We start from the raw sequence: 15,580 nt of genomic DNA, 5'->3' as shown, positions 1-15,580 counted from the left end.
CAGACTTTTATATACTTTAGTGCCTGCAAAGTCTGTGGACTCAGCACCAAATCATTCAGTGTGATAAGTATTAAAATTACCATTTACAGCATTGTTGGCAATTCTGATCAGTGAGATCTGATCAGAAATTAAATCTATCAAATAAAAGAGTGCAGTTTGGGAAAAAGGAGAACAATAAAGAACAAAAGGTGATAGAGTAACGAGATGCTAAAGAAATGTATATTAAAAAAACGCTCAAAGGATTCGAATCTCGTTTCGCAACAAATAGGTGAACTGATGCGTATGTATATGTCAAAGCCAAGCTTGGGTGCATATATACGCATTAATTATACCTATTTGTTGTGATATTGGAGTCTTTGCAAACACAGAATAGTACCCATCAACGATGAGATCTGAGGAAGTAATAGCATTATTTAAATTAGTCTCTTTAAAATCAAGAAAGTCTTGTGAAATTTGCAAGAGATAAGATTCAACTGATGAAAGGTTGCTTTGTAGATCACGAATATTTGTAAAAGATATATTTAAAGTTCAGTTATAGGTATGGTTTTTTATGTTTAATATTTTGAGTAACTTTGGCATAATTTAAGTTTAAAGAAAACTTGAATCACTCATAGATAGAGTATGGCCTCTTAAGCAATATGCTGCTCAATCTTCTCAGTCCTTTTAATTGACCCTAACTTGTATCATATGACTCCTTATGTGGCTCTAACAGTGTGCATCAACAGCATTTACAGAGACACCATCCGTGCGCAACATTACACTGATAATACTCTAATAATTTGCAGCTGTTGATAGAATCAGTCTCTCTAAGAGCTGTCACAGAGTTCAGAGTCCTTATTACCAGCCGGCCTCAGAACAAATAAACTGATTTTAAAAGTTTTACCCTCATTAGGAGATAACAAGAAGAGTTACATGCCACTATTAAGGACGCACAAGCAAAAATTATGAGTAGAGTCACGAAGATTAGGCATTTGTCATCCTAGGCAAGAGACAATGTATTACAGGTTTACATCTGCATCAGCTTAATAGATGAAGAAGGCGATTTAGGCTGGTTAGCTAAATTATTCTGCGTACCCCTACAGTCTTCGCCTAGAAGTCCTTCTACAATTCAGTAGTTGGGTGCAGTTAACATCTGCCCAAAATGATTATTTTTATTGAGACATCTCTAGCCTTTACTCTGAAAAAAGCTCCAAGGCAGGAAAATTTTCAGTCAGAGTTTGCTTCTCTGAGTCTTAAAAAACGCACCCTAAAGCAGCATGGCACGGGGCTGGTGGTACTGGGTTACATGATACCAGTAGCAGAGTGATCTTGATAATCCTGAACCTGACCTGACCTGGTGTAGCTAAAAAAATTTCTCGCAAACAGTACCTCAAAATATCAGGCGTGATGTTTTGGAAATGCATTATGAAAAATACTACATCTAACAAGATACTAAAGGTAAAGGTGACCAAAAGTTTAATAGTTGGAGTAACCATTTACTTAATGAGCTCGCTCTGCATTAAAACAGATTTGAACAATTAAATAGAATAATTCAACATTTAAACAAAACACAAACATACATAAAGTAACTTACGGGTGGGTAAACACCATGCCAGAGGTTTTGACATGACACAAACATACATAGAGTAACTTACAGGTGGATGAACACTGCGCCAGAGTTTCAAACGGAACACAAACACACATAAAGTAGCTTACGGGTGAGTGAACTCTGTTCCAGAGGTTCAGACAGAACACAAATATAAAGATAGCAACTAACAGGTCAGTGACCGCTGCGTCATAGGTTTAAACAGAACACAAATATTCATATAAGGTAGATCACATGTGAACTAAAACAGTAACTAAGGCACCTCCCACAAGGCAGCAGGATATGGAGCAGGTTACACTGGGTTACATGTTACCAGTAGCAGGGTGATCTTAAAGACTATTCACCTAATCTGACCTGTTCTATCCAACAATTGTGAAAAATTGGGCAGTGTTTATAAAAATTGAAAATTGAAATTTACATGACATAAATTAGCATAAAATAAGGAGAAATATTTAGAACCTTAAGAGAAGCATAAATAAGTATTCTGATACTGATTATAAAAAAAACTCAGCATTTTTTAATGTTAATTGGATAATATTACATAGGACAAATTCTACAAATAAATGATGAGTTTTGTAATACTTTTATAATAAAAAAACCAACAATCTAACATTGCAAAATAAAGAAAATGATCAAATAAATATAAAATGATTTGTTAGGATTACACCAAGATCTATTAAAATAATAATATAGGAATAATAACTGTTAAATAAAATTAAAACAGCTCTATAATTATTTTATTCCTATGTTAAAAGTAATCATATAATATTAGCTAAATTACAATCAAAAAGACAGCATTAACTTACATAACAATTTTGAAAATGTTTTTTTATATTTCTTAGATTACATTTTGAAAAAAATTTGACTGCAAAACTTCTGCAAAGATAAGACAATACAACCAAATCAATGAAATCAAACTAGATAAATCAATAGAATCTTTGTGTACACTGTTTCTATTTTTTTACCTGGTAATTGTTATATTCTTCATCTTTTACTGATTTACATATTTTACATTTTTCATATTTTACTTTTTACTTTAATTTCTCATATAACTTAATATCATTGTTTTTCAATTTTAATAAACTTAAAATAAATTTAACTAATGTACAAAACAAGTGTGAACCTAATTATTTACTTGACATTGGGTAGAGTTTTAGTTTACATGGAGCTTTTAAATTTCAATATGAGTCTGGAATTTTCAGTTAAAAAATTAATAGCAAAATAAGTCAAAATCCTTCACGACTCCAGGAGCTAAAGTAAGTGATTTAGATTGTCTGGAAAATAAATCAGAATTTTAGCTATCTGGTTAATAAATTAAAAAACCTAAAATCTTTTGGGCTATAATTCTTGCAGGGTTTTTTGCACAAGCTAGAGCCGAGCTGTTCATTAAGCTCGTAAGTTGACCTAACGAGAATCTCCATTTTCTCTAGTTTCAATTTGAAAATTATTAAATGTTTGATTAAACAGTTATTGACTCAAAAATGGATCTAACTTGGAACTCCAATCACCAAGGTGACTTGGAATTTCAACTACCATGGTGTTTTGGAAATCCAATCACCATAGTCACTCGGAATTGGAATAATTGGATTTGACACTTAATTGCCTTTTTTTAAGGGGGGTTGCAACCATATATTCGGCCCAAAAAAAAGTGTTTTACATATGCCTTACAAAATAATAAGTCATACACACACAAGTAGTAATTTGAAATAATTTATCGATTTACTTACATAAACATACAAACAGTTTATGCATTTACTCCCGCATTTAATGTAACTTAGGGATACAAAAAAGTTTATTTCTTTATAAGTAAATGTAAACTATTATGAAAAGGTTAATTTTTTTGTTTAAATTCAAACATATAACATTATATATTTTATACAAAATATTGTGTTGTTAAAATTATTGCGTTATTGCTGATGTTATTTTTGTGTCAAAAAACATATTTTCTTTATATTACAAGTTTTGCACTATTTTTTATTACTTTATTTTCCACATTTCACTATACAAGTCATCATCGTCTATTACAGAAGTGAGATCAGATTCATGATCGAATGCCTGTTCTAAGCAATATAAAAGAAAAACTTTTTGTCAAGGTACGAGTATTTTGTTGAGTGGTCAGCAAATAAAGCCACTTTAGATGTAAGGTTGTAAGGAGGACCATTAATGTAGATAAAAAACAAAACAGGACCAAGTATAGAACCTTGATGAACCCTAGAAGTGACTGGAAACTAAAAAGAGCGTTGATTATCGAGAATTTTGCTCTTTTTTTCTTTTCTTTATTTTTCTTCTTTTTTTTTTTTTTTGCTGCATGCTTTTTTCATGAACAGATGAACAGACATGTTTTTGCAGCGTAAAAATTAAAAGAGAAAAATTGAGTTTTTAAGTTTTGAAAGGGAAAGTGTTATATATATGGGTATATATATATATATATATATATATATATATATATATATATATATATATATATATATATATATATATATGTATAAACATATATATATATATATATATATATATATATACATATATATATATATATATATATATATATATATATATATATATATATATATATATATATATATATATATATATATATAAATATATATGTATTATTATTATTATTATTGTTATTATTATTATTATTATTGTTTTTATTTTATCTATCATAAATAATTTAAAATGAGCAAAGCTAAAGTTGTTTTAATGTTTGTAATGAGAAAGCTTCTGAACCTACCAAAAGAGACAAACTTGCCATTCTTAACTGAAACAGATAAGATGAGAAATGTAAAATTTGAATCAATTTAAAAAGACATTCAAGACGTAAAAAAGGATCTTAATGGTATCAAAGCTGGCTTAACATTTATTGGTAATGCCTGCAACAATAAGATCAAAAATGCAAATCAAGAAATTGATAAAGTTAAAGAAGAGTTATTCAGCCTAAAGATAATACAAGGGAAAATTTCAACTGAAATCAACAACCTGAAGTTAAAATCTGTTGACATAAAAAATCGAAATTGAAGAAACAACTAGCGCATTGATGGTTTATCAGAGAGTAGCGATGAAAAAGATTGGGGAAAAAACAAAGTAAAAATTTAAAAGCTCTTTGTTTAAAATCTGAACATCAAAAGAGAAGTCAAAATTGAACGAGCGCACAGAGTTGAAAATTTGAATTATAATTGTAAATGAAAAATTGTTTTAAAACTGCACGACTACGAGGACAAAATAGTGATTACTAATAACGCACCGATATTAAAAGTTATCGATATTTTTATAAATGAAGATTATTGTAGCACAACTCGAAAAATTCGAAAAGGGTTATTTGCTAAGCCAAAAACTCATAGACAAAATGGTTTTTTTGTTAAAGTTGTTTAAAATAAACTAATTGTCCATGAATTTCGACAAAATATGTGTGAAAGCACAGAATATTTTATACCAGGATAAAAAATTTATAAATATATTGGTAGATAAATTATCATATACTTCTTTTATTTAAAACGGCTTTATATAATGTTTTTCAACAAGGGTTTGAAAATATAGTTTTTGACCATTTTGAAGACAGTTTAATAACTAATGCAAATATTTTTTATAAAGGTTAAAGGAATTTAATGAAAACGCTGTATTTTGATCCTTATGAATTTTAGGAAAAAAAAGTCATAAATTCATTTTCAATATTAAAAATAAATATTAGGAGCATAAACCAAAACTTTTCTTTATATATATTTCAAAACGTGCCTACTTGAATTAAAAACAACTAAAAAAAAAAACAATATTAAATCCTTGGACGGATAAAACTCTTATAAAATATTCAAAAAACAAACAAAAACTTAACAATAAATTTTTAAGAAACAGAGCTGAAGATAATGAAAAAAGTTACAAAAAATATAAACGATTTTACGAAAATCTTTTCAAGAAAGCTAAAAAAAACTATTATAGTAAAGAAATTACCAAAAAACATATTTGATGTGAATAAAACATGGGATGTAATTGACGATATAATTGGAACAAAGAAAATAAATACGGCTATACTACCTCAAAAAATATATATCAATAAAACAGATATTTATTTTTCATGGCAATTTTTGAAAGAGTTAAATAAAACTTTGCTAAAAAAATCATAACTACACCAAATTCTTTTTAAAAATATCTAAAATCTTTAAATGGCGTGATACTGCAAGATCGCGACTTTTCTCATACAGAGTATGAAATTGCTTTTTCTTTTTTAAAAAAGAATAAATCACCTCGCTTCAATGACATTTCTTGTAGTATAGCGATTTCAAACGAAAACTTCATCTCCAGGCCTTTGTTCCATATTATAAAACTTCCAATAAAAGAGAAGATTTTTCCTGAAACACTAAAGTTGGCAAAAATAACAATCTGAAATCTCTAATTATAGATCTGTATCTGAAATCTCTAATTATAGACCTGTATCTGAAATCTCTAATTATAGACTTGTATCTGAAATCTCTAATTATAGACTTGTATCTGAAATCTCTAATTATAGACCTGTATCTGAAATCTCTAATTATAGACTTGTATCTGAAATCTCTGATTATAGACCTGTATCTGATATCTCTAATTATAGACCTGTATTTGAAATCTCAAATTATAGACCTGTATCTGAAATCTCTAATTATAGACATGTATCTGAAATCTCTAATTATATGCATGTATCAGTACTTTCTGTATTTTAATATAAATTATTTTCATTAAAATATTTATATATTCTATTAAAAATTACGCGTTCAAAAGTATTTGAACGCGTAATTTTTAATAGAATTTGTAAACATCTTAATAAAAATATTTTATTTTACACAAAAAAGTTTGGTTTCAGAAAAACTATTCAACTGAACACGCAATAATATTCAACTGAACAATTCAACTGAACACGAAATAACAGACCAAATTATTATAGGATTTGAAAAAAATAACTTTACTATAGGATATTTATTGGCCTATCAAAAGCATTTGATACGGTTGATCAACTCATTCTTTTAGAAAAAAAAAACACTACGGAGTGATTGGTTGAAAAGCTACCTCACTGTAAGAAAGCAAAATGTTATTAGTAATCAGGACAACTTAAAACTTTATGTGAAGTTACACAAGGGTAAATCTTGGTCCATTACTTTTCTTGATTAATGTAAATAATTTCAACAATTCATCAGCTTAGCTTAACTCGATAATGTTTGTTGACGACATAAATCTCTTATTTTTAAATTGTGACATTAATCAACTGTATTCTGACATGAATTTATAACTAAAGAATGTCGATGAATGGTTTAAGACTAATAAACTTTCACTCAATGCAGACAAAGCAGCATATACTTGATATTTTAAAAAATCACAAAATGAAAAACTTCCTTTAAAATTTATCATGGATTTCCCATATAAATTATATTTAATCGAAAATTACTTAAGCAATTGGTTTGATGTACCGAATTTGTCCATATGTAACATCAGAAAGTCTGAAACTAGTATATCTTGGCTTAATACATTGTCTCATATACTACTCCAACATTACACAGGCTAGTACTCAACAAACAAAACTTAAAAAAATATTTTCTCTACATTTTCATGCATGCAGACTTATATATAAGAAAAAAAAATATGAACATGCAAAACCATTAATGGAAGACATTCAAATGATGACTATATATAAAATCACATTTACCAACACCTAATTTTTATGTATAAATGTAACAACAGCTTAATTCCAAAAAGCTTTAATGATAAATTTACGAAAAATCCACCTTTTTTGTATGTAAACATTTCTTTGTAATTCTTCTTCTTATTATATAAACTGCGAATACATAATTTAAAAAAAAAGAATGACTTAAATAAAGCGGTTAGAAAGAATTGATTTGACAATCTCAAAAACTTTCAAAGATAGCTTATTGAGAAGACTAGCATGCTTAAGTACCACAATCTAAGCTTTGATATATTCAATACTACTGCTATTTGATAAATACCTGAGTTAATTTCATACTGAAACAATAATTTACGAAACGAAATTAACAATTACGTTAATTCTTTTCCATTTCCTTTCAATTCTATTTGGCTCCATTTTCATAGAAATAATAGTCAGTTCATGCAAAACTTTAGCAATCAATGAAAAAAATTTTTGCACAGTTATGTTGAACAAATATGCGGGAAGAAAGATTTGTAGACATAGCTCAAACTTATCTGACTCAATTGAACATGCCCTTCTTGTAATTTTCAACAGTATTTGCTATCATTTTTATCGTCCCTAGTCTATAAAGTACTATTTTTATTATTTTTTAATTTACCTGTAAGGTTTCTAGCTTTTCTGTAACTTTTAACTTTCAACCAAGTTAATGCAGTTAATTTAAATATAATGTGGAAGTGGTGTAATGGTAGAGCGGTTGCTTTGTAAGCAAGATGTTCCTGGTAGTACCAGGGATATGGTGGAGATATAACTCTGAATTTTTTTTAACTTATCTCCCAAAGGCCCGCTTAGCCTTCAGGAAATGAAATTTTATTTAAAAAGTTACACATTTTTATAATATTTTGTTAAATAAAAGATTTGTTGAAATAAATCATGTTTAGTGTTGGACAACGTCAGTTAATTTGTCTGGCTCGTGCTGTTATTAGAAACAGCAAAGTCATTGTTCTTGATGAGGCTACATCATCAGTTGATCATGAGACAGACTCATTCATTCAAGAAGTTATTCGAAAAGAGTTCAAGTCCAGTACAGTATTGTGCATTGCTCACCGACTAAACACAATTCTGGATTATGATAGGTATGCTGTGTTTATTGTATGAATTTGTTTGTAAGTATTTCATGTTAGTGTTATTTTGTGTGTTTTAGTAAGCATTTTGGTAAACTGTGATGTGTTGTAAATAATTCTTAAACTATTTACATTAAAATATATAAATTAATATGTGTCTGTATTTTTATATGTATTATATACAAATAATAATAGTAATATAGATGCCATCGCGTGTTAAATAGCGAAACATAAATATGGAATATATGCGTTATCACAACCTACACTACTCTTTATTTTATTTATAATAATTTACAATTAGTCAGAAATTAAAATCGTATATAAAAAAAATTTGAGTTAAATAAATTTCATAAAATTTATTTTTATAAAAAACAATCTTTTAATTAAGACTTCAGTAAATCAACTCCTCAACTCCTGGTCATCAACTGTGTGTCTGGATAGACAGCACTTATGTATGAATTACATATATTATTTCAAAAAAAAATTTTTTTTAGAAACCAGCAGTATAGAAAAAAAATAGAAAACATGCAAAAACTAAGTACCTTAAATAACTAGCAGAAATAGTTATTGATGCATTTTGATAGTTTTGAACAGTTTAACCGTTCTGAATTGTTGATATATGTATCAACAGTTCAGTTCAAGAGCTCATTCTTTATTCATCTTATTCATATTTGATTAGAGACTTCTTTTATTACTTGATTTAAAGATTCTTTCATGTTGTTCATTTATAACTTTTTTTTATTACAACCACTTTCTAAAGTTTGAGTAAAAAAAAAAGATTTTTTTTTTCTTTTTCTTTTTCAGCAGTTTGGCAGTTAGCGTCATTTGGCTTGGAAGTATTTTGATGTAATTTTATAATGTTTCTTTTTTTTTTAATGTTTCAAATGAGATTAATATAGAAGTGAATGCATTCTCTTTATGATCTTCATTTAGTACCATCATACCTTCTTAACTATTATTTTGGTACACCCGTTTATTTATTTGATACACCCCTTTGTTTAGCTTTTATCTACACTTTACTTCTATTTATCAATCCTCATAACTCAATCAAAATTTTATATTTAAACGCTTTATCTATGATAATTTAGTCTAGAAATTCTAACACATTTAGGACAAAAATTAAAAGATTTTTCAGTGAAAAGTATTTTGGTAAATCCTAGTTGAATAAAAACACAGACATTAATATTAATCGTCACGTTTTTTAATATGTTTGCTTTACTGCTCGATACAACTTTTCTTGGTTTTCAAGTCAACGACCGAAAATAAAACTAAACATTTATAAGATTTTGTTGGAAAATTTAGTTACATCATATTATCCTTATTCAAAATTTTTTTGCCTGCGTAAAAATGAAATTGCTTTGAAAAATATCTATATATATATTATATTATATATTATATATATTTCCAATATATAACTTTAACTTGTATTGCCAAATTTGATACCTAAAATGTCGGGTTTTTTAATTGCTGGGCAAAAATAAGGTTATGTTTTTTGTTTATTTAACATTTTCCTCTTCTCTTGCTTTTTATTGTTAGTTAAATGGATGTTGTTGGCTTTATTTATGTTTATTAGTTTTATTTACAAAAATCTGTAAAAAATGAATAAATTCAAGACATTGAAGATCATAGAAATTTATAGGAAAACTAGTCTAGTAATATGTTGTATAATTTAATATGCAGTTTGAGACTTTATTTTTATATTTTACTATAACATATTAGATTTTTAATAAACCAAAAGGCAAGTTGTCTTATAATTAAAGCGAGGAAGAATTATAAAAAAAGTATAAGCAAGAAAAAAGTATGACCCAGAAAAAAGTATATGATAGGAAAAAGTATAAGCCAGAAAAAAGTATAAGATAAAAAAAAAGTAGAAGCCAGAAAAATGTAGTGTTATTATGGACTCCGACTAAATCAACTGAAAGTCGACTTGTCGAAAGTCGAAACTAGTCGACTTTGAAAAATCGATTAGTTCATTTAATAACAATAGTATGTACTTTTATAACTATTACCTAGTTTTTTGTTTACTCTCCAGGGCCGCTCCAAGTTGGCTTGGGGCCCTGGGGTAAAACTAAATTGCGAAGCTCTAAAATCTAAATTTCATCTATACAATCACATTTTTAATACGATTGTAACAATTTTTTAATATATAGCCACTGAGTCACAAAAGTAGCTTTAATTCAAAGCTCTTTTCTTGAGAAAAGCGTTTAGGTGTATAATAGTACAAGTATGTAGGAGTACATTAGAGCTGGTTTTGAAATTTTTAATAATTGTCCGTGAACGATTTTTGATTTTTTTGCTCCTAACAAATGAGTTACATTTCCTACTAGAAACATTAGAAACTTGTTCGAACATCTTTATTCTATAAATAAGCAGTGTCGTTACAACTTAGAAATAACAACAAACAAAAAAGAATTACTCATTGTAAATATAGTTATTATAAATTGATGTTGAAAGGTAATAGCATACATATTATATGTTATAATACAGTTTTCTCTAAAAATAAGTTAAAATGAATGCTTGCTGTTTTAATCAATCAAACATTTTCGAAGATTCTTAGGGTAGTCCGGATGATTACTAAGCCTTTTGAACCGTTGCCAGTGATGGTTGAAGCCATAATGGAGTGATTCTGTTGCTTCTTCTTAATAGATGCCCAGTAAGTGATTGCAGCGATCAATAAACTGTATTACATGAAAAAAGACACTATGCGCTTTGGGAGTGACACTTGTGCTTGGAAGCTTGAGGTTGGAATTTTCTTCAATAAAAATCCGATAGTTGTCCTGAGGAATATTTCCAATGACGGCATGAACAACTGCATTGAACTCTCTAAGTGTGTCAATGAGTGGAAATGTAAAAAAAATAAGTATGTTTTCCGCAAGTTGTTGAAATAAGTTAACATCTTTCTGCACTTATTGCCTACAAACTCCCCTCCGTTAAAAGGTTATGGTTGAAATTTCATCGAGGGTAGCCAGCGGTTCTTAAAAACCTTGAAAACATGGAAATGTTCAGAATTTTGATAGGCCCTGGAAAAGTCCTGGAAAAACACTGCTTTTAGCAAGAAATCCTGGAAATCCTGGAACTATTTTCTAAAACAGTTCAAACATTTATTATAATGTTTTTACCTTTTCCAGAAATATTATTAATATTGCGTAAATTTCAACTGAGTTTATTAATTACGTATTTTCTGAAATGCAAAATAAATTTTGTTAACTGTTACTGTCAAAATTATTAACAACTAGTGGTTATTGAAAAAATAGAAAAATAACTAAAATAATGCCTTAAGACAAAGAAGTGTTATTTTCAAACAGAATGCCTATACAATAAAACGGATTCTTCTTGGGTAAAATTTTGTATTTCAAATTTTGAATAAGCAGGCTATAGTTGGTGCAGAACGGATTCTGATATTTTTAGCATTGTAGTATTAGACTTCTCATCCGATTAGTAAGAAGCCGAAATTTAATGCAAAGATACATAATGCAGCAGATATGTTCTTTACTGGTAGTTTATTAGTTTTTATTTTAATTTAAGTCTTTTTACTTTTATTTAAATAAATGTTTTCCTGAACTTTGGAAAGCTTGCAGCAAATTAATACATACATACATACATACATATCGCATACATACATACATACATACATACATACATACATACATACATACATACATACATACATACATACATACATACATACATACATACATACATACATACATACATACATACATACATACATACATACATACATACATACATACATACATACATACATACATACATACATACATACATACATACATACATACAACATACAGACACACATACATACATACATACATACATACATACATACATACATACATACATACATACATACATACATACATACATACATACATACATACATACATACATACATACATACATACATACATACATACATACATACATACATACATACATACATACATACATACATACATACATACATACATACATACATACATACAAACACACATACATACATACATACATACATACATACATACATACATACATACATACATACATACATACATACATACATACATACATACATACATACATACATACATACATACATACATACATACATACATACATACATACATACATACATACATACATACATACATACATACATACATACATACATACATACATACATACATACATACATACATACATACATGAACACATGAATTAAGAGTAATTTAGTTTTAACAATTTTTTTATTATTATATAGCAGTTACTGTGCAACTCGCTGCACAGTGGAAAATAAAGGTCTGTTTTGCATCAAAAATCAATAACTTTTTTTTTACTAAAGATAAAGTGTTGAAATTTTGCACAAATGTAGAGTAGTATATGAGGCTTCTAAGGAAATATTTTTTATAAAAAAAATTTTGATATAAAACTCGTAAATAAAAGTCAAAAACCTCACAATTTTCGTTTTTTTTCTTACTTTTAACTAAACATGTTCTTTTTAATTTTATTTAAAAACTTTAAAAGTATTAGAAACGACAAAAAATGCCAATTTATTTGGAAAATATAATAATATTATATTTATATTATAAAAAAACATTAATACGAGCTTTTGGCTAATCTCTAGACAAAAAAAAACAAACGTACTTTTTAAACTTTTATACAAACAATTTCCTTATGTTAGGTTTAATTGCTTTACTAATTTGATTTTTTAATAGTTGCGTGTAATTAGTTAATTTGCATATATTTGAACATTTACATGATTATATGACATATATTTTCAAGAGTATATAAAATGCTTATTATAACAATATTCAGAATAGTTTAACAATAACAACTTTTATACAGTGAGTTTTTATGAAATAAATCGACTTACAAAAGCTGCAAAGTATCTTCATTGAGTTCTTGGACATTTTTGATGTACGGTTTTCTAATGCTGGTGATGTAGGGATCGTAAGTGTACAGAAGAGTGTGAATTACATCCTCATTTGTAGCTAATCTAGATCATTTCTTGGCTTGATGAAGGCCAAATTTTTTATAATCTCTTTTATGGGATTCTTGCACATCTTCTGAAAGTTGACCAATAGGCAGTACTGCAAAATGTTTTATGATATTTTCTCCATGAAGTAAAGTTTTTTGCACAGAAGACGGCATAAAGTACCAGCTACAATTACTCACATAAATGTGGGCAGTCACTGTAGCATATGTCCCAAAACTTTCAGCATTTATCATAACACTTGAGGAGAGAGCTTGTAGAATTATACAATGTTGCTTAATCAAATTTTCATTTACTCTGGTGATTTCAGCAGAGCAGCTTGCATTGTGAAAAAATCTTCTAGCAGTATTACCATCATTGGAATTACCACTTACTTGTTTTGCTTTGTCGACGATTAACCACGACGATTAAACAAGGTCTTCTTCTTTTTCTTTTGTTGTTTTTTTTCTTTACCTTTAGCTGACCATGTTTGGAAAGACAGGTTGTAGGAAATAAGTTGCGTCATTTCCATACATCGAATCCAGGCATGTAGTGCCGACAATCCATATTGATACGAACTTTCATTTTCAGGCCTAGCAGACACTTTAGTCAAATCATTCATCTGTCGTGGAGTAGCTCCACATATTGTACATGTAGACGCAGAATGCGTGTCCGTTAATACCTGAGCCACTTTTCCATCTATCTTTGTTAAAAAAAGTTCATGCTTCACTTGTATTCCTTTACAACTTTTGTTAATTATAGATGGCCGTAAGGAGTATATTGGGCTTTTTATTTTATCTACAACACCTTTAGTTTTCTCAAGAGTCTCTTTGCAAAATTTTATGCATATAGGTCGACAAAAACGTACAGACCAAGAAGCCGAATTTTGCTAAACAACTGCGCCAGTTACCTCCTCAACTTATTTGATCGGTACTAAAGAACAAATAAATAAATTCACATCAGAAATAAGTTCAGGTTCCATCGAAAGTCTCTGCTTGTGCTCGCTATGGCCAGAAGAGCCATCACAACCCCATTTACTATACAAAATTAATTATTTAAATTTATTATTGTACACGGAATCTATAGTCAAAATTATATATACAGTATGATCCACTAAATCTTGCAGTTCCATAAATTTTGCATGTGTTTTTTTAATTTCTATTGCATAATATGGTGGATAGCAAGTTTGTTTAATTTCTTGCAACTTATAAAACAGTGGGAATAAAGAACAGTTTTTTTCGTCTGTCAACTTCTTCAAGTCTAAATATTGTACTTTAGTTAAATCGAAATTAACAAACACGCTTAGTGCTTCTTCATCTGTCAGTAAAACGTTTGTGCTCTCCATAAAACGCGAGACCTTTTTTTTTTCGGCAATTCTTAATGCTTCCACAATCTTTGTTTCTGTTTCTTCTCCTATTGAACGTAATGCCTGAAGATATGCATTAAAGAAATGCTCGAGTCCAATTTCTTAAACTAATGTGGAACTTTTTCTTTTTTCACTGGTTTCTGACAAATCTCCATAAGACATACACGGTCTTCCACGTTTTTCAAATGATGTAGATGGCGTGAGGTCTGTTATTGCGTTTTTTCGATTTTGGTAAAAATAAACTATATTTCGAATGTAACCAATTTCTGTTGTTAGATAAAAAAAATGCTTTATAAGACACTGAAATTTTTCCCTAAAGTTTTTTTCAACAAATCGCTGATGAGCTACTTTGTTAAGTGCTTGAAAGCCCGGTCTGGTTATGAACTTTTAGAAGTTGTTGAGCAGTCAATGTGGATGTAGCTGCTGGAAAAAGTTCTTTTTGTCTTGATGACCCTGGAAAAAAAAGAGTTTACATCAACATAACACAGTTTCTCTTATTATAAAGTTTTCTTGTTGTAATAAAAGAGTCACTAAAACAAAAGAATGTTCAGAACATATGACCAGAAGAAATTTTTTTTCGCCTAGATTAACTGGAAGATGTCTTCCTAATCCTTGACTAAGACGCGCAGCGCCACGGGGTGAAGGAACCTTTTTAGCTATAACAGAAGCAGCTACTCTGTCTGCTGCTTTTTTGCCTTTTACTGCAACTTCAAAGAAGTTCTGTCAAAGCATTCCTTTTGTACAATTATGTGGAATCCCTCTTTCAATCAGTGAAAAGCATGCTGAACAACGTTTCTCGACAACTGACTGTTCTTTTAGCTGACTGATTGTGTTTTGTTGTTTCATTCGGGTGAGGCTTTCCAAACATGGCTTTTCCCACAACAAATCA

The 15,580-nt window shown here is 28.8% G+C and overlaps 1 protein-coding gene across 3 annotated transcripts in view; it reads left to right on the top strand.

Annotated features, from left to right (window-relative positions):
* The window catches only part of LOC136075242 (multidrug resistance-associated protein 1-like), a 146,071-nt gene that overhangs the window by 129,048 nt on the left and 1,443 nt on the right, over window positions 1-15,580 (top strand). For all 3 annotated transcript variants that reach the window (XM_065787784.1, XM_065787785.1, XM_065787786.1), the window contains one exon: window positions 8,153-8,347. In XM_065787784.1, the coding sequence (XP_065643856.1) occupies window positions 8,153-8,347 (195 nt within the window). The remainder of the gene's footprint in view (window positions 1-8,152; window positions 8,348-15,580) is intronic.

The sequence above is a fragment of the Hydra vulgaris genome, chromosome 01, assembly GCF_038396675.1.
Source record: "Hydra vulgaris chromosome 01, alternate assembly HydraT2T_AEP".
NCBI classification, from domain to species: domain Eukaryota; kingdom Metazoa; phylum Cnidaria; class Hydrozoa; order Anthoathecata; family Hydridae; genus Hydra; species Hydra vulgaris.
The sequence above is the reverse complement of the archived record's forward strand: the minus strand, read 5'-3'. Positions and strand labels throughout refer to the sequence as shown.